Here is a 22,184-nt window from a genome sequence, read left to right as displayed (position 1 = left end):
AGCTTGTGGAAGTAACTATTAACCAAAGAGCTGTACATTTGTATCTCATAAATAAATACGTTACAAAAATCAGGTTGTGTCACACGAGAACTACAATGCATGAAAAAGAATAAATACAAAGCAGTAATAAATTGTAAAAGATAAAAGTACTGTGTGCTAGAGTATGGAAGTAAGCCTTACAGGAACTGGAGATGCCCGCTTTCTGCGGACGCCGGGGGACTCGGGTTTCCCAGCCGTCTTGGCAGACGAGGAAGTGGAAGAGACGGAGGATGAGGAAGATCCAGGGGAGGGGCTGCGACGGCCTCTGCTCTGAGAGGAAGAGGAGGTTGCGCCGTCACTGCCTGCATCGAGCCCCAGCTGTCCAGCTTCACTGCTGTCTGGCCGCAGAGGAATGGGCTTCACGACCTGACCAAGTGCGGGATACACACTATTAACCAAACACACTTGAAAGAAAAAGATATGTCCCAGCTTAACACAGGCAGTTTAAAAAGTGTTTGTGGCCACATGAGGTGGTGATATAGCAGTGAAAGTGTGTGTGTGTGTGTGTGTGTGTGTGTGTGTGAGAGTAAGTGAGTGAGAGAGAGACTGACTGACCACTGGGCCTCTCTTGTTTCTCCTCTCCAGCCACTCGTGTTTCCAGGTGGGCATGCAGGTGGCCTTGAGCTTCTCCCGGATCATGCGCTCCTCTGGCCGATCCTCCATCTTTTGCAGTCCACGCAGCGTCTCTTTGTTCTCCATGTCACGGCTAAATCCAGAGAAAAAGACGCAATAACGTTGTTACACTCACTAAACCGCTTCATGCACTCAAGCCTTTAAAAAAAAAAAAAAATCCTTCCAATCAATTAAAACGCTATCCTGACTTTTCGGTCTGTCTAAAATTAATGAAATCCAGCAGCCTCAGGGTATCCACTCTCCAGTCCATAACAGACAAACCATACTGAAGGCCACCACGGCATGCGAGATCGATGAGAGAGCTGAGTAAGCAGAGCAAATGGAGCCTCCTCTCTTTCTCGGTCACTGTGTAGGACAACGGCAGCCGGAGAGCTTCAGAACAAACAGCCTGCCTCGTAGCAGAGGATGTTGTGATAAGGAGCTCCGACAGTCTGAGCCCATAACACTTACTGCTTTGTGAAAGAGGTCTTTTTAAGAACCAACACTCTAAGTGCTTTTTTTAAAAAAAGACAACAGACTAAATCTGGTTGAGAAAGCCTAAAATCTTTGGCCAGTCCAGCACGGAGGTGTTGAGGCCAACATAGTTTTTTCTACCTGCCCAAACTGGGTAAGAACAGACCTGTGGGACAGTGCGCTTAGTGTTTCTGCAGCTTTGGCTAGCCATCCCTCGACACTTGTCCTAAAACAGACAGTATCACTTTCACAGATTAAAAAGTGCAGCAGTTGTTTTAGAAAAGTCCATTATTTGGACCCAGGCTTTTATTAAAAAAAAAAAAAAAAAATGCGCTGAGCAAACGCACACTAAACTGTTTTAGATAATTTTTGTGTTAAAAAAAAATGCTCAAAATTACTGATGATAATCAAAACTGCAGGGACCAAGTCTCATTAAATCAATTATGTACGATGATGTGGTGGTGGTGGAAATCCCCTGGTCAGCCTGCCATGTCAGCTTAATGAGAAGGAGAGAGCAAACATAACAGAGAAGACCCTACCAGCTCTTTGGCTCCAAATGCCCGTGTGTGGGAGGGTGGTCAGGACAGGGGAAGGGCAGCTGTGGCCAGCTTTCATCTTTAATTAAGAGCAGAATCGATGGTGAACACCCCTTTGGCCCTTTTCGATTGCTCAATAAGGGGTGGTGTAACAATAACAAACCAGGGAACAGGAAAGCCAGACTTCCTTTGCTGAACCCAGCCTCGTTTGAAGCAAAGGACACATCGAAGAGGAAGCGTGCTGAAGTCCTGACAACTGCAAAAACATTTACAGTTCAACATTTCCCCCCCCCTAGTCTTTAATTCCAAATTTAAGGGCCAATAAATACAGATTCAAGCTGCAAATGAATGCAACCAACTGCTTCGAAGCAAGCTCTTTGGAAGCTTGGAAAGAAAATTTAGGAAGGAAACCACAATTTGCTTCACTGAGGATATATAAACAGAGTACGTCCAGAGAATTAGGAATTCAAAAGTCTGCACCAAACACCTTCTGGTACATCTTGAGGTTACAGTACTTGGAGTGCAAACAAACAAGCAAGAGGCACGTAGTGCTTGCACTCCCACGAGGAGCGAAGTGAACTCCCTGGAGCCCAACTCAAGCACAACGAAACCAGATAGCAGGAGTTTACCATCTCTGCTCTGAAAGAAAAAGTCGGTGGTGACCAGCCCTCGCCTCTCAGATAACAGCTATCCCACAGTGCCATGAGGCAGGAACAAAGAGGCATTGTGGGCCATGCAGGTGGGACGTAGAAGAGCCGGCGGCTGGGAATCCATTTCAAACCTCTTCATGAGCCACTACTGCGCTTCTCTCACACACACACACACACGCATATACATTTTTGCACATACACCATAAACACATGTGCCTGCATGCACGCACACACACGCTGTTGAGTGCACACACCCTTTCTCATGAACTACACAGTTCCCAGCTCTCAAGTTACTACTCAGACAATCCGCAGCTCTCTGCTGGAGGGGATAGAGGAGTCGAAGCACTGCACATAATAGCAGGAGCTACTTGTTCTTAGAAGGACTTAACAGTCCCACACACTCGACTCACAGCCCTTAAATAAAGGCTCTAAACATAGACAAAAGCACAAGCAGCTTAATGACAACTAAACAAAGTCAAAAACACAATATGGGTCAACAAAGGAACGAAGAAGGCCACTGTGAAAATCAGGGGATATAACCTATTTCTATTTAAAAAGGAAAAAAAAAATAAAAAATAGCCCACCACCACACACACACACAATCTGCTCAAGTCCTAAAACTAGTCAAGACAAAGACAGCAGGTGTTTTGTGAAATCTTAGCCAACAGCACTGTGCGTCAAAGCTGATGGTCCTTTCCAACTATGAGGAAACGGAACACACTTGGAAAAGTACTTGTGCACTTGACCTGCGCTGATTAATGAAGATCATATGGCACTGTTTATGTTGCGCTAAAAACAAAAAGACCAAGACTTGTACGAACTGTTCGAATTTCCAAAAGATTCTCATCACTTCATCAGAAATGGAAGTAAACTGAGAACACCACTAAATAAATAAATAAATAAATAAATACCCACCCTATGGGTACGTGTGGCTGCCGCTTATAAATAAAATTGTTTTCTGATCCCATGTCCATACAGTAAATATAGCATATATACACACACACACGTTATCAGTGATGCTCACCTCGTCACTTCCAAGCATCACCAAGCTGTGAGCAGCATCAGGACTTGTAGTATTTTGGTTACCAGTTTTGTTTACTGGGTTTTGTTCAAAATACAGTGCTGTGAACTATATTTTCAAACTAGTAAGAAAGCACTTGTTCATGAATTGTCTTAGAAGCATTACTTAGTACTAATGAGCACATTTTGTTTCACAAGTGTAGTGTAAAGACTCTAAAATAAGATTAAAAAATGAAAACGAATAGCACAAGTTTGATATCGGCTTCTCAATATATCTGCCAAAAAGCTTAAAAAAAAAACCCCACCCTTATAAAATCTTTCGTTTGACTTTTCAGAAGGACCAAAGAAAAACTGTGATAATCAAAAGGTAAAGTCTCTTAAAATAAACACCACTTACTTGATATCGAATCAGCAGCCTTGGCGAACCACGAGGTGAATTCCGTTTATCTTTTTATCTGCTGATTATCTTCCGATACAACGAAGTTATAATGAGGTTTCTCTTGTTTCGTTTCTGGTTCTGATTGGCTCCAAAGTTTATCAAGAAGTAGAATGGGTAATCGAACTTGATCAAGATAAGCGCTGATTGGTTACGAAGTTTCGCTGTTACACTCATTCTTGCATTCTTACAACACGATGACATGTGTACCTTTGATAACGTGAGATCAACTGCTCGTATTGCAAGATCATGTTTCGCCGTTCTGGGGATTGTAATGCTCGTGTGTATGTGCAGTGCGCTACTGTTACACTCATTCTTACAACACGATGACACAGTGGCTACTGCCTCACTTCGCCTCTATGAGGCAGTAGCCACAAAAATTATTAAACAAAACGGTTCACAAACAAACAAACAAATAAATAAATCTTATCCCAAATGTATTCGATTGGTAAAGACATGTTTGGTGTCTAAAGTTTGCTTCATTAGCATTGGGCTAACTAGGCCCAAAATCGCACCTTTTGAACGATACCTTTAGACACAAGTCAATTCTGTAGTTTTGGGCAAACGAAGAAACAGCTCCAAAGTGGCAGCAAAGATAGTTAGTTTGACTACGTCCATAAGTGCCACCTACTGCACTAAATGGCTTCTCACAATTGCATATCATTACTTGTAGGTGGAGGACGAGTCAGATATACTACTGCGGTGAACAGGATGAAACGTGGGATTGTTTCCCAACACACTATAGGATTCACAGTTGACTCCTTGACCCCATGTCCTTCAGCCCAGGACACAGAAATAGCTCTTTAACATAATCTCGGTGTGTCAGAGCTGTGATATTGCACCTCTAAACACACATATGACCTTCCACCATAAAGAGGACTGCAATTCAGTTTTTAAATATTTACGTTAGTGAACTTGCATTTTGTGGAACCAAATAATTTACAAGCTGACTGGCTCGGTAAAAGGCGTTGAGAAACGTGCCATCTCAGCATTACGGAAAGCAATAAAGCTCACTCAACTTCTGCTAATTTACGTGCATTTATTTCCCATATTTTCCCCCACTCTTCATAAAAGTTGACTTGCAAAGAGGAAAGTCTAGACACGAAGGAATATATTTCAGCCATGTTGGGTCAAATTTTAACAAATGTTAATGATTTCTCCTGTATTTTACCAAGCACTAAATAAATATCTCCTCACCTTAAACTGAAGTGCATACATCAGCTATGGTAGGTCGAGAGCAGTGGAGGACCGTTACTATTAGAGCTGGGACTTCAGACACAACAAAAAAGCAACAGGGCAAAGGATTTTGCAAGGGATCAGCAGCAGGCTGCCAGGTAGCTCCGCTGTGTGTAGTTGTCGATGTTGATTAACTAAGTAAATTACATAGGGAAATGAATATTTAAGTCTGAGTGAAAAATATTGTAGCAAGCATGTGTGGAAGAAGAGAAGAAGAGTCTGGAGACTCCAATCTTAGGTGGTGTTTACATTAGACCGTATCAGCGGATCATCAGATTAATGTTTTTAAAACGATTCGCGTGCACACAGCAACGCCAATACATGATTCGCGTGCACACAGCAACGCCAATACACGGATACGCTCGGCTCCGCGGGCATCCTGCACTCCAAATCACTCCGCCCTGAACAGCGAGTGCCCTCTGGAGGGTGCGCACTCCGGCCCTGCGCAGCTCACAGAGCGCGCGAGTGAAGCGCACGAGCAGTGATTCAGGACAAATAGCAGGAAGTGAAAGTCCGCGCCGTTTTTCAGCAGCCGCGTCACATGACCAACGTGCCATGAACAACGCCAGCGAATCAGGAAGGTGGATGTCACAGTGACGTTGTCCAATGACGACGTCAGCTAGAGCTCAGCACAGCGCATCCTCGTTCCTCAATGTTTACACAGCACCGGATTAGATACGTAATGGATTGAATACGTGGGCCCTGGCGGATTCAAGTTGTTCCGCCTGTGGAGTCGTTTCCTGGCGTTTTAATGTGAACGGACAGTGCATCCGCGACGAAAACGAGACGGATACGGTCGAATGTAAACACCACCTTAGCTTCTCAGTCGTTAGCCTGTACTACTTGCTCTCGATAGCACTGACTTGACCATTTTATCAGCATTCGCCAACACTACTGATGAGCACTACACTGGCTGGAAGATCACTTCACTGCTATGCTGATGGCGCCGACTCACAGTGAAGGTCGTGTTGGCCTTTAAGATAAATTTTTGGTCCCTCCCACTACAAATCAAAATCTGATAGAAGAATTAACCAGTCACTTCCTACATAAACATACACTGCCATGGCCTTCTGTCCCAGCAATGAAGTCCTAACCAACAAGTGAGCCAGCTCTAAACTCTTCTCAGCCTAGAGACAGACAGACAAACAGACAGACAAATAAAAATCAAATCAATCTCATTGGATAACTCGATTTTAATGTTTACAGGATGGTAACCCTTTCATTTCTGAAGGAAATTTGATAGAAAATGAGGCCAAATTAGATTTTAAAAAGAATAAATCAATGAAAATTATGAAAGAAATTAAATATAACATTTGAAATGCGGATGTGTTTGGGCCTTCTCTGAAGGCCCTGATGGTTCCCTCCACTAGAGAGCCATAATTCAATATAACTAACATTATCTAGAAACAAGTTGGTCTATGCATTGACTGCTTATTCTGTACAAACAGGCCAGAAACACACTGACGAAAGAGGTGAAAGCAGCTAAGAGGAGCTACGCTGAAAGGATCAAAAACAGAATTTCAGCCAACGATCCGGCGTCAGTGTGGAGAGGCCTGAAGAACATCACCCAACACTGCAATGAACCATCAACTGGCTGACGAGTTGAAGGTGTTCTACTGCAGATTTGACACATTCACACCTCTCCCCCCCCAGACATTAAAGACCAATTTACACCCCCTGCCATTCTGCCTCCTCTCGCCTCTGGCCCCACACCAGCATTCAAGATCTGTGAAGAGGATGTTTGTCAGCTTTTTCACACAGACAGATGATCAGGAAGGCACCTGGCCCAGACGGTGTCACCCTCTTGTCTGAAGGTCTGTGCTGACCAGCTGGCCCCCCATCTTCACCCAGATCTTCAATAGATCCCTGGAGCTGTGTGAAGTCCCCTCATGCTTCAAACGCTCCACAATAATCCCGGTTCCCAAGAAAACCACCATCACAGGACTGAATGACTACAGGCCTGTAGCCCTCACATCTGTAGTCATGAAGCCCTTCGAGAGACTGGTGTCGTCACACCTGAAGGACCCCCTGCAGTTTGCCTACCGGGCAAACAGGTCAGCGGATGATGCAATCAATATGGGACTGTACTACATCCTGCAACACCTTGACTCTGCAGGGAAATACGCCAGGATCCTGTTCGTGGACTTCAGTTTGGCGTTCAACACCATCGTTCCAGACATCCTCCACACCATGCTCACCCAGCTCACTGTGCCCTCCTCCACCTGTCAGTAGATTATAAACTTCCTGACTGACAGGAAGCAGCAGGTGAGGCTGGGGAGCATCACATCCAGCACCCGGACTATCAGCACTGGCGCCCCCCAGGGGTGTGTGCTCTCCCCACTGCTATTCTCCCTTTACACCAACAACTGCACCTCAAGAGACCCGTCTGTTAAACTCCTGAAATTTGCAGATGACACAACGGTCATCGGTCTCATCCGAGACGGTGACGAGTCTGCATACAGACGGGAGGTTGAACGGCTGGTCTGTTGGTGCGGTCAGAACAACCTGGAGCTGAAGACGCTCAAAACTGTGGAGATGACAGTGGACTTTAGGAGGAGCCCCCCTGCCACCCATCACCATCACCACTGTGACTGCTGTTGAAACCTTCAGGTTTCTTCTCCCGGGACCTGAAGTGGGAGACCAACGCAGTCACCATCATCAAAAAGGCCTAGCAGAGGTTGTACTTTCTGCACCAGCTCAGGAAGCTCAACCTGTCTAAGGAGCTGCTGACACAATTCTACTATGCCATCATTCAGTCTGTTCTCTGCTCTTCCATCACTGTTTGGTTTGGATCGGTCACCAAGCAGGACAAGAACAGACTGCAACGGACAATAAGGTCTGCAGAGAAAATTATTGGTGTCAGCCTGCCCTCCATCCAAGACCTGTACCTGTCCAGAGTCAGGAAATGGGCAGGTAACATCTCTGCAGACCCATCACACCCTGGTCACAATCTGTTTAATCTTCTCCCCTCAGGGAGACGATATAGATCACTGTATGCAAAAACAACCAGACACAAGAACATTTTTTTCCCCTCAGGCTGTCTGTGATGAACAGTTAAAACCGGACTCAAATATCAGTAACATTAACTGTGAAATATCTGCACACTCATTCCGTGCACACTGTATATTTACATTTACTACGTCATCCTTGCACTATGCACCATAATATCCATCCTTGTCTATACATATATTTACCCTTCTACATGTACATAGCTTTTTGTTTTGTTTTTGTCTACGCTTTTTATCTGTTTGTACTAAGAGAGTTAAGTGAAACCGGAGTCAAATTCCTCATGTGTGTTCACATACCTGGCAATAAAAAGTGATTCTGATAACCGAAGCCTGTGTAATATTTTCATATCCAATTAGCACTTGAATTTTGGTTTTGGGTGTCAAAACCTTTTTACCTCATTAACATTTCAGTGCAGTCTTGAATTATAAATCAGCAAACAGGTGGGGGAGCAGCACTACTGACTAACTGGATATATAGATGAGCACCTTGCACCCGCCTCACAACCCCGGTGAGACATTAATGCCTCCCTCATCAAAGAGCTAATGATGACGCAGCTCAAAACAAGTCGGAATTATGCAACAACGTCCCAGGAGATATCAAACTGCCAAAATAAATGCCTTGCTGAAAGCACTGAACAAGCTTTGAACGTTAAAAGCTGAGGCTACAAGCTGAAAGGGCTAAAAGATCTCCGCTCCTAGCATTTCTAATTAATTCAGAGCCATTAGATATTGGATTGCACAGACAGGCTCAGCAAATTATTTACAATGAGACTTGCAGGGTTAGCACTGCAGATGGACAGATACGATTTGCAACATATCAAGCTTTCTCTTCTTAAACTAAATTTAGGATAAAGGGAGTCAGCAGAACAGACGGGCTAATGTGAAGATTTATTCTGCTCAGCTCCGTTATCTGCTGCATCAGGTACACCCTTTGAGCGAGAGTAGATCTCGGACGATCAGGAACGGACTTTCAAACACACAAGCCTGTCTTTATTTAGAGAACAGAAACCTTTGTGAAAAACAGATCAAGCTGGAAGAGTGAGGAACTGACTAGTCGAAAACTGGATAAAGAGAAATGAAATCTTCATTCCGGGTAGAACACGAAGCATCAGGGGGAGGGTTTGGGTAGTGCAGAGGTCAGTGTATGAGCGATGCAACTTCCTCTTCTCATCCTTTCCTTTTTTTTTTTTAATGTAAGCACTGGGGAAGTCAGAAGTGCTGACCTCCTGCAGCATGCATGCGCAAAATCACACGATGCAAATCATCCAAAATAACAGAGCAAGAGGTTTCACCTTCCACCAGCTGTTGCTAAACAGCAGCATGAAGCTGGGACGTCTCCAGCATGTTTGGAAAGATGCATATTTGTCAGTTTTGTTTTTTAAACCATACACCACTAGCCTGCCAATGGGTATAAAAAGGCACAAGCAGAGTCAGGAGGACAAGCACAGTTGAGGGCTTCAGTATAAATGACGACTGCAACAGCGAAACAAATCTGAAAATACTTCACACGTTCCTGTTAGATTCCAATCGGACAGGAAATTAGCTGTAATGTGAACGAGTTTGTGGTGTGGAACAGATTTGTAGCCGGTGTTGACATGAGAAATCGCCAACAGCCAACGATGCAGGAGCAGTAACTAGGTTAACATGCACGCTGGTGCAGTGTGTCAGCAGTGCTGAGCAGGTCAAAACCTGGGTTACTGTTTACCATGAACTGTACTGCGAGTCTGTTAACTAAATCCGGCTACATTTTGGACCTAACAACACTGATCATCAAAATACTGATTCTATATAGCACAAACAGGAGAATATGAATGTGTACACGTGCACACAACCTAAATCAAAGAAAGAAAGATCAGTTGTGAGCTACTGCTCACCTTACATATCCCCCCCCCTCGCTTATATCAGAATGCAAGCAATTGAAGGAATAGGACACTTATGAATGTCGACTTCAATAGATAATTAACCCTGAAACAAGTAAGTAAAGAGCAGTATTCTTCCCAGGGATTTCAAACAGCATCCTGGTAAACTGTCATTCTGAAATAGCATTTTGCATCTTGAAACATACCCCTTTTCCACCAAATCAGTTCCAGGGCTGGTTTGGGGCCAGTGCTGGTTCACAACTCATTCAACTTGCAAGCCAGCTGAGAACCAGTTTGCTTTTCCATAGCTCGCGGTGCTAAGGGAAGCCACATCATTACGTTGCTGTATACGTCAGTTACGTCGCTGTATGTGTCAGTTACGTCGCTACGTTTGCATAAACCTTGGCACGAATATCGAAGCAAAAACAACACGGAAGAAGCAGCAACAATAATAGTAATAAAAAATGGATGACTTCGCGTTTGTACAGCTGCTGCTTCTTGTCGCTTAAAAATGGCGATCTTTCGCGGTCTTGTTATTGTTGTTGGTCTTAACAACTCCGCCCCCCCCGCTGACGTAAGCGGTTCTTTCCTCTGGCCCAGCAGAGAGTTGGTGCTACCCTGGAACCGGTTTTTCTGGCCCCAGAGCCAGTTCTTTGTCAGTGGAAACAGAAAACCCGGTTCCAAACTAAGCCCATGTTTACATTAGACCGTATCAGCGGATCATCAGATTAACGTTTTTAAAACGATTAGTGTGCACACAGCAACACCAATACAGGATTTGCGTGCACACAGCAATACCAATACACGGATACGCTCGGCTCCGCAGGCATCCTGCGCTCCAAATCACTCTGCCCTGAACAGCGAGTGCCCTCTGGAGGGTGCGCACTCCGGCCCTGCGCAGCTCACAGAGCGCGTGAGTGAAGTGAACAAGCTGTGATTCGGGACCGAGCCGCTGTGTGTGTGATCCCAGCGCATATCACTTGCAAGTGGAAGGATGGCAAGCCTAAAGACAATCATAACTACACAATGGGCAGTATTTGCATCAGTATTTGCAGTATTTTCATACTTTTATACTCTTTAATGAAAGGTGATAGAAGGCGGAAGTCCGCGCCGTTTTTCAGCAGTCGCGTCACATGACCAACGCCAGCGAATCAGGAAGGTGGACGTCACAGTGACGTTGTCCAATGAGACGCCAGCTAGAGCCCAGCACAGCGTATCCGCATATTCTGAATGTTTACACAGCACCGGAGCTGACACGATCTGGATTGAATACGTGGACCCTGGCGGATTCCCGTTTCCCGGCGTTTCCAGGCGGTTTAATGTAAACGGACAGTGCATCCGTGAAGAAAACGAGACAGATACGGTCTAATGTAAACGTAGCCTAAGCACTGGCCCCGAACCAGCCCTGGAACTGCTTTGGTGGAAAAGGGGCAATAGTGTCAAAATCCACACTATATGTTTTGTAAATACATTCAGTTGGTAAACAGGAAGTCGATGTCCGACAGACCTGAAAACGGTATACTCTGTATAGAACCCCAAGCTGATGTTTGGTACCAAGTGGCTATGATTTGTGGTTGCTGAGAAAAAGGGTGTTTTGGACAGATGGAAATGAGGAGATACAGACAGACAGAGGTAAACCAGTATACCCCCATACTAGAAAGAAAAAAAAAAGGAAAAGGAAGAAGTAAATCTAAATTTCTGGATCTAAACGTACTTTAATAAGCAGTTTCAGCTAAAAGCATATAGTATTTATTATAATTCAGTTGTCTCCCTAAACAGGTAGCTTTCATTTAGGACCATCAGAGCCTTGTCTCAGCCTCTTTAGAAACTTGAAGAGCTTTTTTTGCTCACTCATGAAGCCTGCAGAAAATATACCAAGAGTGTGTGCAAAGCTCCATTAGAATACTATTAAGAATAAAACAACAAGATGAAAAATACAACAGTTTGGTTTAACATGAAGCATTTTCTCACCCACTGCACAAGTTAATTTCTTAACTCTTCTTCTTCCTGCTGCTCCCATTAGAGGTCACCACAGCAGATCTGTTCCGCATATTTGATTTGGCATAGGTTTTATGTTGGCTTCCCTTCCCGACGCAACCCTCTCCAGTCTAGGAGAGACTGGCACCAAGAATGCACTGGTTTGTACAACTCCAGCGGCTGGGCATTTTACTTAATCTGCATGTCTGAACTGTGGGAGGAAACTGGAGCACCCGGAGAAAACCCACACAGACACGGGGAGAACATGCAAACTCCACACAGAAAGGCTCCCGTCAGTCGTGAAGTTTGAACCCGGAACTTTCTTGCTGTGAGGTGACCGCGCTAACCACTACACCACCATACTGCCCAAGTTAATTGGTAAAATATTATTCAAAAATATTTCAGTTTGCTGACAGAGTGCCAGCAAAATAACGGTGCCGCCTTTAAAGAAAGTGAAAAACGCTGGTGCTGGGAGTTTATGGGATTTTAACAAGGAATAGGAGGGAAAATTAAAAAACACACAATTGTGCAAGAATACATTTAAAAGGGGAACTGAAGTCATTTTTAAACTTGCTTTATTTCTTAATTAACGTGTTATTCAATTAAGTTTTCGGTTTTAGTAACCTTATATCGTGACTCATATTGGCAACTAATTGCAATTAAATATTATACTTATCGGCCTATTCGGTTTTCAGCCATGTTGAATTTAGTTCATTTGGTCCACGGCAGGCGTCGCTTATCCGTGCGATCTTCACGAGACTTCGAAACGTGACATGTCAGCGGCGCCATTTTGAAAACTATTTTCCAAATGAAATATTGCACAAAAACGAGTTTAAATGACGATTACTGCCTACTTTTTTTCAAACTTTCCTGATTGCTATCAAAACGGACAAAACTTCCGGCTTGATTACATCACCATTCGAAAGAGGGCGCGCGCGTCTTTCGACAACGTTGGCAGATGTCGGTCACTTTGATTTCCGCTGTACGTTTTACTTCCATCCTACGATGTCTCGCACAGGTCTCAACGAATCTCGTTTACGGCCATTGCTTTGACATATGGACTGATATATATTACATAGATTCCAAACGCTCATAACTTGCTACAGCAGTGACAAATGCCGCTTTTCCACTACAAACGCGGCTGAGTCGGGCTGAGCCGTGCCGTGCTGAGTCGAGCTGAGTGGGGCTATTGGAGTTGCATTTCGACTACAACTGCGCTGAACCGTGCTGGCTGGAAGTGGGTGGACACATTGGGTGGAGTTAGCGAAAGTGGGTGGACGTCACGTGATGTCGTTAAGCAGCGCAAACGGTGACATCAGTGAGCTTTTAAGCGGTAGTCTCATGACCCGGATAGTAAACAATAAACATGGACATGGAGTCGTTAGTGTTGCTGGTCTTGGTGCTGTGGCTTGTTGTCACCGACAACGCCAACAGATACTGGCAAGAGCGTATAGATGAGGCGAGGCGCATAAGGCTTCAGAAATTCTCGTAATTCGTAATTCTTCCGGGTTTACGGTGTTTACAGATCCCAGCGTGCTCGCGGGGCGTGTGTGGGCATGTGAGGACACTCCTCCTCACCAATCAGTGCACAGGGGAGTGTCTCCTCACGCCCCCAGCCTCACTCGGCTCGCTTCAGCCCCACTTCAAAACTGTGCGAGTTTTAGGGGCTAAGCAGGGCTGAAGCGAGCCGAGTCGTGCTGTTTTTTGGTAGTCGAAACGCGAGCCGTGTCAGGCTGAAGTGTGCTGAAAAAGGGTAGTGGAAAAGGGCCCAAAATAGCTATCAAAAATGAATTCCTATATTTAATAAAATGAGAAATAGAATTTTTATTAAAAAAATAAATAAATTAATAAATTAATAATAATAATAATAATAATAGCCTTCAGTTCTCCTTTAAGTCCCCAGTCAGCTAGTTGTTGCTGCAAGAAACAATGCACTTGCCCAGGATATTGATGACTCTTCCAATATCTCAGCATATTATAATAAATTTTAAATCACAACATTGTTTTAAATATTGCTGTGTCGTCAAAGAAGAGGACACCAAATTTCCAAAATAAGTTTGCGTGATCGCTTAAACTACAAGGCACTAGGCCTATTCATTTAAAATCCCTCAAAAAAAAAAAAAAAGTCATAAAGAGGAAGATGAGTGCAAGTTTAACTGCCAGGCTTTTTTGCTATTTGTGTGTATCCACCATGTGATGTGTGCCTACTGAGGTGGTGAAAGTTTACCTCAAGTATGAAAGGCTAAATAGTTTTGCATGCATCCTCCCTTTAGTGCCTCGAGGCTCTAAAAGGCCTCACATGATGGCAGAACTCTGCAAATAGCTTTTATTTTTGGAGGTAATCCGAGACTTGGACTTATTATAAATAATTTCTCCATTTAGACATGCTCACTACTTGGTGCTGTGTAGCTTCACTTGCCCACATCAGAGATCCAAGATATAACAATTCTCGAAGTCTATGCAAGAGTCCATGTTGGGTTTTAATCCGAGCTTTAAACACCAGATATAAAATTCCCAAATGCAAAATCCAGCAGCTGTGGTGGTGGCTGATGCAGGTGCAGAGAGTGGGAGATCAGATCAGTGATGCGTGCAGTATAGTCTGTGTCCCAGTGCTCTGGCTCTGGTATGTGGTTGGAATGTGGAGAAATTCCTCCCAGCCGACCGATGCTGCCCCCACCACAGCGTCGCGACCCCCACCATCTCAACACCAGCCTCTCTCAGCAGGAGCAGCTCCACTAACCTCTAACCCCCCACCACCACCACCACCTGCTTCCCTTCCCTCTAAAGCAGGTCAGCTAGTCCACAGCATACAGACTTGGGACTAAAACAAAACAAGGGAACTTCTTGTTTGTTGTGGACATTACAAACCCAGGCATGCTTTCTACTACCACATAAGATGAGAGAGAAAGTGAGGAGACTGAATCATAGGGTTTGAAGCATGTGCTTGAACAGCTTACTTGTATTCCAGCCTGCGCGCTATTCCACCCCACCCACCCCATCAGGGCAATTGAGCTGAGAGAGCTGATGAGCAGGCAGTCCATTAATGGCCCACTAGCCCGAGTGCTGGAAGTGGAGCATGGTCTCTGGAGAGGGCTGGAAGGGGGGCAGGGGAGGCACGAACACATGCGCACACAGCTTTAGGACGTAGTGGGAATTGGAGCACATGTACACATGTAAAAACACGGATACTCCAACTCCAGGACACGTATCAAAGTCATCCGATTTCAAAGTACAGATAATCCAAAGGTTATAGATACCTGGCCAAGACCGAATTGCTTTCTGTGCCAAATATCAGTGGAGTGCTGCAAAAGACAACTTCTTTACCCGAACCATTTACACGCAAGCACAAATTTCAGCACACATCAGTAAGATCTCTGTCTGAAAAACACCCGAGAACAGTAAACCCAGCATAGTCTCTAGCCAAAGACCTCAAGTCCAAGCCTTCAACTCTTCTTTACCGGTTATGTTGACGCTTTCCTTCATTCAAACAGTACTTTATCACGATGCACACTTTCACGTTTGTAACAAAATCGCGTCATGAACGTCGTCATGCAAGCGTAGTCTTAAGGCCAATTTATGCTGACAACCCAGCCCAGTCCAGATAGCGTCGCAGACAGTGTCTGCGTAGCCCCCCCCCCCACCTTCGCAGACGCTCTGCGCGCACCTCCCAAAAATTGTGACCTTCGCAGAAGCCTCGCAGACAAGAGGGCTCCGATTGGTCCACTCTACATCCGCTGTACACGCACTTCCGCTTCCCTACTTTCCCGGTTTGGTTTGTTTTCACTACCGCCATTTTTAAAAACACGAGCGAAGATGGAGCAGCACGAAGAGCGGTTGATCGAGGAAGTGAGGAAGTACGTACATCTATACGACTCCAGTTCTAGTCATTATAAGTAACCGGAGGATAAACACTCCACTAACCACACCCACCAACTACTCCTAGCGATTTCGCGACTTCGCGCCCCCTTGCGTTGTGGCAGTGAATAACATCGCGCACACCTATTACTCCCCGCTCAATGATAAATTACAACTGTCTGCGAAAAGCTATCTGCGAAAGCCTTGTCGCAAGAGCATGCAGAGGCCTTTACAAGCCAGACTTCTACGTGAACCACCGACCTTCACAGAACAGGCCATGTGACTGGCATTGCTTCAAACAAAACTGAAAATTTCACTTTTATAGACTGAACTTTTTCCCAACCCAGTGACATATTACTTTGAAGAACTTGTTATGCAACAGAGAAATGCAGAGAGCCAATTAGATTGTAGTAAAGCAGATATCCACTCATAAACCCTCCTGATAATTACCTATGGGGATGCGCATTTCCATCACTGAGGCCGATGCGATTCTTGATACATTGCCAAAAACCTGATACATCAGTAGTTGCTTCATATGTACATTTAATAGGATACAATATGATTCATCCTTATTATGATGCAGTCCAAACCGACATGATTTGATTCAACATGATGCGATGCAAAAGAATATGATGCAATACAATGCGACATTGTAGCTCTTCTTCCTTCATGTGACTCAAAGAGAGCCCGACACGAGAAGAGACTTGCATTTTGAAATCTCAGTGGAGCCAGGGTTAGTAAGCCACCAGAGTCTCCCGTTCTTGTGTGACTTCCCAGGACACGCCTCCAACTCGTGCAAGACTTGTGCTTGAGAAAAAAAAAAAAAAAACGTTTGGAGAGGAGGAACCAATCTAAATATTAAATTATTGCTGTTCAAAAATTATTGGTCAAATAAAGGCATAGGGTCTCTACTAATAATTATATATTAATAAATCTGATTTTACCAACGCAAGAAACAATGCATCCTGAGGACATCCCAAATTGTATCCAGTGCACTTTTTTTTTTTTTTAAATCTGGACAAATCACATCGTGAGCTTTTAAATCTAATGCAAATTGGCAAATCTTACCCCCATTACCCAGGAACTGAGCTGATCTTATCCCAATAGTTTCCTTGGAATTTTCTATTCATTCCTGTTACAAATCACACAAAAGTGCATGTGAGAGAGGCTTCAGACAGAAAGAACCCAAAGATGAGTACCAGAACACTTGCTAACGCGCCACTGGAATTAAGATACGAACCCCAAGATGTTCTCAGGTTGCTGATACTTGGCACCATGTAATTCATAATGGTGTAGAAAATGAGCAAGCTTGTGAAACAGCCCTACCACTAGCAAAGGGGAAGCCATGGCCTAATGGTTAGAGAAGCAACTTTGGGACCAAAAGGTTGCCAGTTTGATCCTCTGGACCAGCAGAAATGGCTGAAGTGCCCTTGAGCAAGGCACCTAACTCCCAACTGCCTGTAGCATAATGTAAAGGTTTGTTGGACAAGTCACCTTAAGGAATGAAGAGTAGCTGCACTCTCAGAAAACAAACTACATTGTTGTACCTTTAAGGCCAATTTATGCTGACAACGCAGTCCTCGCAGATGGTGTCGCAGATGGCGTCTGCGTAGCCCCCCCCTTCGCAGACGCTCTGCGCGCACCTCCCAAAAATTGTGACCACCGCAGAAGCCTCGCAGACAGCGTCGCAGACAAGAGGGCTCTGATTGGTCCACTCTACATCCGCTGTACACGCACTTCCGCTTCCCTACTTTCCCGGTTTGGCTTGTTTTCACTACCGCCATTTTTAAAAACACGAGCGAAGATGGAGCAGCACAAAGAGCGGTTGATCGAGGAAGTGAGGAAGTACGTACATCTATACGACTCCATTTCTAGTCATTATAAGTAACCGGAGGATAAACACTCCACTAACCACACCCACCAACTACTCCTAGCGATTTCGCGACTTCGCGCCCCCTTGCGTTGTGACGGTGAATAACATCGCGCACGCCTATTACTCCCCGCTCAACGATAAATTACAACTGTCTGCGAAAAGCTATCTGCGAAAGCCTTGTCGCAAGAGCATGCAGAGGCCCTTAGGGGTACAATGGTTTGTCACTGGGGCAGTACCCTCCAAGGTACTTATTTGTACCCTTTATATACTGCTTAGGATCACACACACACTTTTTTGGCCCTAAAAAGGTACACAGTTACCTTGAGGACAAAAATGTACTCCTATTGTACCCCTACTTCTGACAGTTTGTAGTAGATTTACATAGTCTATATAAAGTGCTGAAAACATACTAAAGTGTGATTTAGCTGTGAGCAAACGGATATCCAGTTCCACGTCAGTATGAATTGTGTAACTAAAATTCTTTCCTGGTTTTACCGGAGGTTGAAATGACTTGACCTGTTAGTAGACGTCCTACAAAGCGAGCCCACAAATAGACCCGTGTCTAATCTACAATTTTATGAACGTGGTAACCTTTCTATCTTCAAAAGTCTAAGAACAAATACTGTTATCTGGAATAACAACGCGTCTCGTTAAACTAATATGGCTGTGAACAACAACCACCTTATGCGCATGGTCGAGCCTTAAGACAACATGCCTTTCAACATGCTTCAAGGTCGTAGCAAATGGCACATGACTTCACCTAATGCACACACCGATTCTACCTGAGGCACAGCCTCCTGTTTGTGGTGTCTTATCACAGTGCACTGCTAACACACTACACGTTAAACATTCACTTCATAGACAATAAGGAATGCAGCCCTACGAAGTCAAGACCCTTTTATGGACATCAGACTGCTATAAATCAAGTAACAACCTTATTAATAAATACTTGGATGTTGGTTTAAAAAAAAAAAAGTCAACAGTAACGGACACAAACGAGAAATCTTATAAAGGTCAAACTTTTCTGGCTTAACCACATAACCGCAGCTCCCAAATGACTAGCTAGTTCGAGCCATGTGACGAGACGTGTGGAATTTGCTCTGGAATTCTCTCTCCACACATCAAAATGATGGAGAAAAATAATAAAATTGTTAAATAAAAAATTTAAAATAAAGTAAATTGTTGTTACACAGAATTCTAGATAAATCATTTGTTAAATATAATTTAAATAAGAGATTTAAACAAATGCATTGTTAAATCAAATTCAAACATATGTTAAATCTCGTCTCATTATCCCTAGCCGCTTTATCCTGTTCTACAGGGTCGCAGGCGAGCTGGAGCCTATCCCAGCTGACTACGGGCGAAAGGCGGGGTACACCCTGGACAAGTCGCCAGGTCATTACAGGGCTGACACATAGACACAGACAACCATTCACACTCACATTCACACCTACGGTCAATTTAGAGTCACCAGTTAACCTAACCTGCATGTCTTTGGACTGTGGGGGAAACCGGAGCACCCGGAGGAAACCCACGCGGACATGGGGAGAACATGCAAACTCCGCACAGAAAGGCCCTCGCTGGCCACGGGGCTCGAACCCGGACTTTCTTGCTGTGAGGTGACAGCGCTAACCACTACACCACCGTGCCGCCACATATGTTAAATAATTCTAAATTAAAACCAATTTAAGTAAAATAATAACATTTTACACACACACACACACACACACACACACACACACACACACACACACACACCTGTGCAAAAGTCTTAGGCACATGTAAAGGAATGTTGTAGACCAAAAATGGCTTAAAAATAATGAAAACGTTTCAACATTTAAAAAAACAAAACAAAAAAAAACAGCAGTACGCCATAATAAATGAAAAATAAAAAGGTCAGTATTTGGTGTGAGACGACCCTTTGCTTTAAAAAAAAAGTAGTCTCTGGTACAGTGAGTGCAGTTTTATAAGGAAATGAGCTGTAGGTTTTACTGAGCATCTTCCAGAACCAGCCACAGTTCTTCTGGACACTTTGACTGTCACACTCGCTTCGCTTCTTAATTTTGCACCAAAACCCAGTAGCCTTCATTATGTTTTCTTTTTTCATCTGAAAAGGTCATCTCTTATGTAATATACTGCTCAGATACAAATTTTTATTCCTTAACATTTAATTTTGTGCTGGAAAACGAACGTTCGGACTCGAAAATGTTTTTCTACTGATCCGATAATGCAGAAGGTCATAAAATAGAAATCTAACAAAAGCTTGTATTTTAAAATAAATAAATAAATTTAAAAAATGGTGCCGATGACTTTTGCACAGTACTCATCTCATCATCTCTAGCCGCTTTATCCTTCTACAGGGTTGCAGGCAAGCTGGAGCCTATCCCAGCTGACTACGGGCGAAAGGCGGGGTACACCCTGGACAAGTCGCCAGGTCATCACAGGGCTGACACATAGACACAGACAACCATTCACACTCACATTCACACCTACGGTCAATTTAGAGTCACCAGTTAACCTAACCTGCATGTCTTTGGACTGTGGGGGAAACCGGAGCACCCGGAGGAAACCCACGCGGACACGGGGAGAACATGCAAACTCCACACAGAAAGGCCCTCGCCGGCCCCGGGGCTCGAACCCAGGACCTTCTTGCTGTGAGGCGACAGCGCTAACCACTACACCACCGTGCCGCCCATGCACAGTACTGTATATACAAAAATAAGACTTATAGGGCGCTCCAAAATACAAGAAGCTCCAACTGTTAAGTGAAATTTCATATTGTTCCACCAAACCAGGATCAGGCATGACGAGACTTCAGCTACAGGTTCATGACTTCCTGAAACAATATGATAGTAGAGCTTTCTGAAAAACAAACTCCTCCATCAACTCTAACATGGGCCTGCGGTGGAGGTTCTTTTGCACAAACTGAGAGGAGATTTCTAAACTGTGATGAGAGAGCATCTGGGTCAGAAGCTCATGCTTGGAGGTGTAGTCGTCCCCTCGTGTGCACATCAAAACACTTCCGCTGATCTGACAAACACAATGATGCTGCTCACAGACCTAAAGCAACTCTTCAGCAAGCACAAAGTGAAAAGAGAGAGAGAGAGAGAGAGAGAGAGAGAGAGAGAGAGAGAGAGAGAGACCAAAACACGGTGGGGAGAAGTAAAGCTGATCCACGTCATAAAGAGAAAAAGGAGTAGAAAAAAATAGAAACAAAACAACCTTCTTTCAGTCTTCATCCGGCCAAACCTACCGGTACAAGGTGGGGCATATTTCAGTGTCTCAAAGAAACAGTAGAGACTCAATTCACGGAAGAATCTGGGGCAATGGTGCAGAAAAACCACACACACACAGGAAGATAAATCGATGCGACAGTTGATAAAGCAGTTAACATGCAAGCCGGCCCCTATATTTCAAGGATAAGCTTGGACGCTTGAAAGCGCAGCAGATAAAGATAGCTCCAGCTCAGATATTTTTACTTACACTTGAAGCAATGGGGAGAAAGCGCCTATTTAAAGACTTCTGGACCATACTGAAAGACTGAAAAACGCCTAAGAGAGAACATTCAGGGTGTTGTGTTTACATTCAACATGGAAATACAAGCAATGTTCAAGACGTCGCATCAAAAGAAATTCATGACTAAATTAGCCGTTATGATGCGCCAAACCCAAACACACGGGTATTTATAGACCAGCATGAATAAAAATGTTCTCTTGAAACATTTCTGTAAAGGAAGGCATTTATAGCTGTGGGCTATTGTTTCAGCAGCTACACCAACACCTTGTTCTTGCATCAAGAGCAGCATGCGAGCAACAACCGGTGCTGCAACTTGTCTGACAGAGGGTTCGTTTCTTTTTTTGTTTTTTAGTTTTCATATTTGCTGTACTGTTGCACCACAAAATCTGAACAGAAACTCATTCATTCATAGGAAACAAAAAGGGAGCTTTATAAGCCTCTCTTTAAACTTTTTTGAATGTTTCCCCATGTACAAAAGTTCAGCGAGAATCATACAGATGGTCTTGCACAATGCTTATAAAGTAAATGTTTTGCAGAAATACCATTAAGCGCCATTATTCATGCATGTTAAGGAGAGAACATTTGTATGCAACAAGAAGAGTATGCGTCTTTCCATCGTGAAAAGATCTTTTTCTAGTAACTGTACGTACGCAAAAGTTTCCGTCTGCCATTTATGCAGCCTGTGTGGTAACAACTCTACCGTAACACAGGAAACGTTGCTCAGCAAACTAGCATCCGTCTGTCTTGGGAATGACCTGGAGTCAGTGATTGTGACTAATCAATGATTGATCATGACACACTCATATCTACAGGGTTTACACATTAGTATAAAATACCAATGCTAAAAAGCAAAGTTGCTAAGTTACAGTTTAACTAAACAGTTACAGGAAATTCAAGGAATGCTATTCCTTATTCCTACTACAGTGTTCTTTTGCCAAGCGTGGTGATGGCAAGAAAATGGTAGCTGCATGAGGAACACCAACACCAGAACTGAATAAAGAGGAAAGAGTAGCAACTAGGCATGTAGCGATATATCGTGTGATGATAAACATTCGCAATACGCATTTATGATGAGTCGAATCAATGAAATAAA

The 22,184-nt window shown here is 44.0% G+C and overlaps 1 protein-coding gene across 1 annotated transcript in view; it reads right to left on the bottom strand.

Moving 5' to 3' along the window:
• map3k1 (mitogen-activated protein kinase kinase kinase 1, E3 ubiquitin protein ligase) overlaps positions 1 to 22,184 on the bottom strand; it is an 81,328-nt gene that overhangs the window by 34,456 nt on the left and 24,688 nt on the right. The window contains exons 2-3 of the mRNA XM_060908113.1: positions 595 to 745; positions 181 to 405 (exon numbers count right to left, since the gene is read on the bottom strand). Of these exons, the coding sequence (XP_060764096.1) occupies positions 181 to 405; positions 595 to 745 (376 nt within the window). The remainder of the gene's footprint in view (positions 1 to 180; positions 406 to 594; positions 746 to 22,184) is intronic.

The sequence above is a fragment of the Neoarius graeffei genome, chromosome 25, assembly GCF_027579695.1.
Source record: "Neoarius graeffei isolate fNeoGra1 chromosome 25, fNeoGra1.pri, whole genome shotgun sequence".
NCBI classification, from domain to species: domain Eukaryota; kingdom Metazoa; phylum Chordata; class Actinopteri; order Siluriformes; family Ariidae; genus Neoarius; species Neoarius graeffei.
The sequence above is the reverse complement of the archived record's forward strand: the minus strand, read 5'-3'. Positions and strand labels throughout refer to the sequence as shown.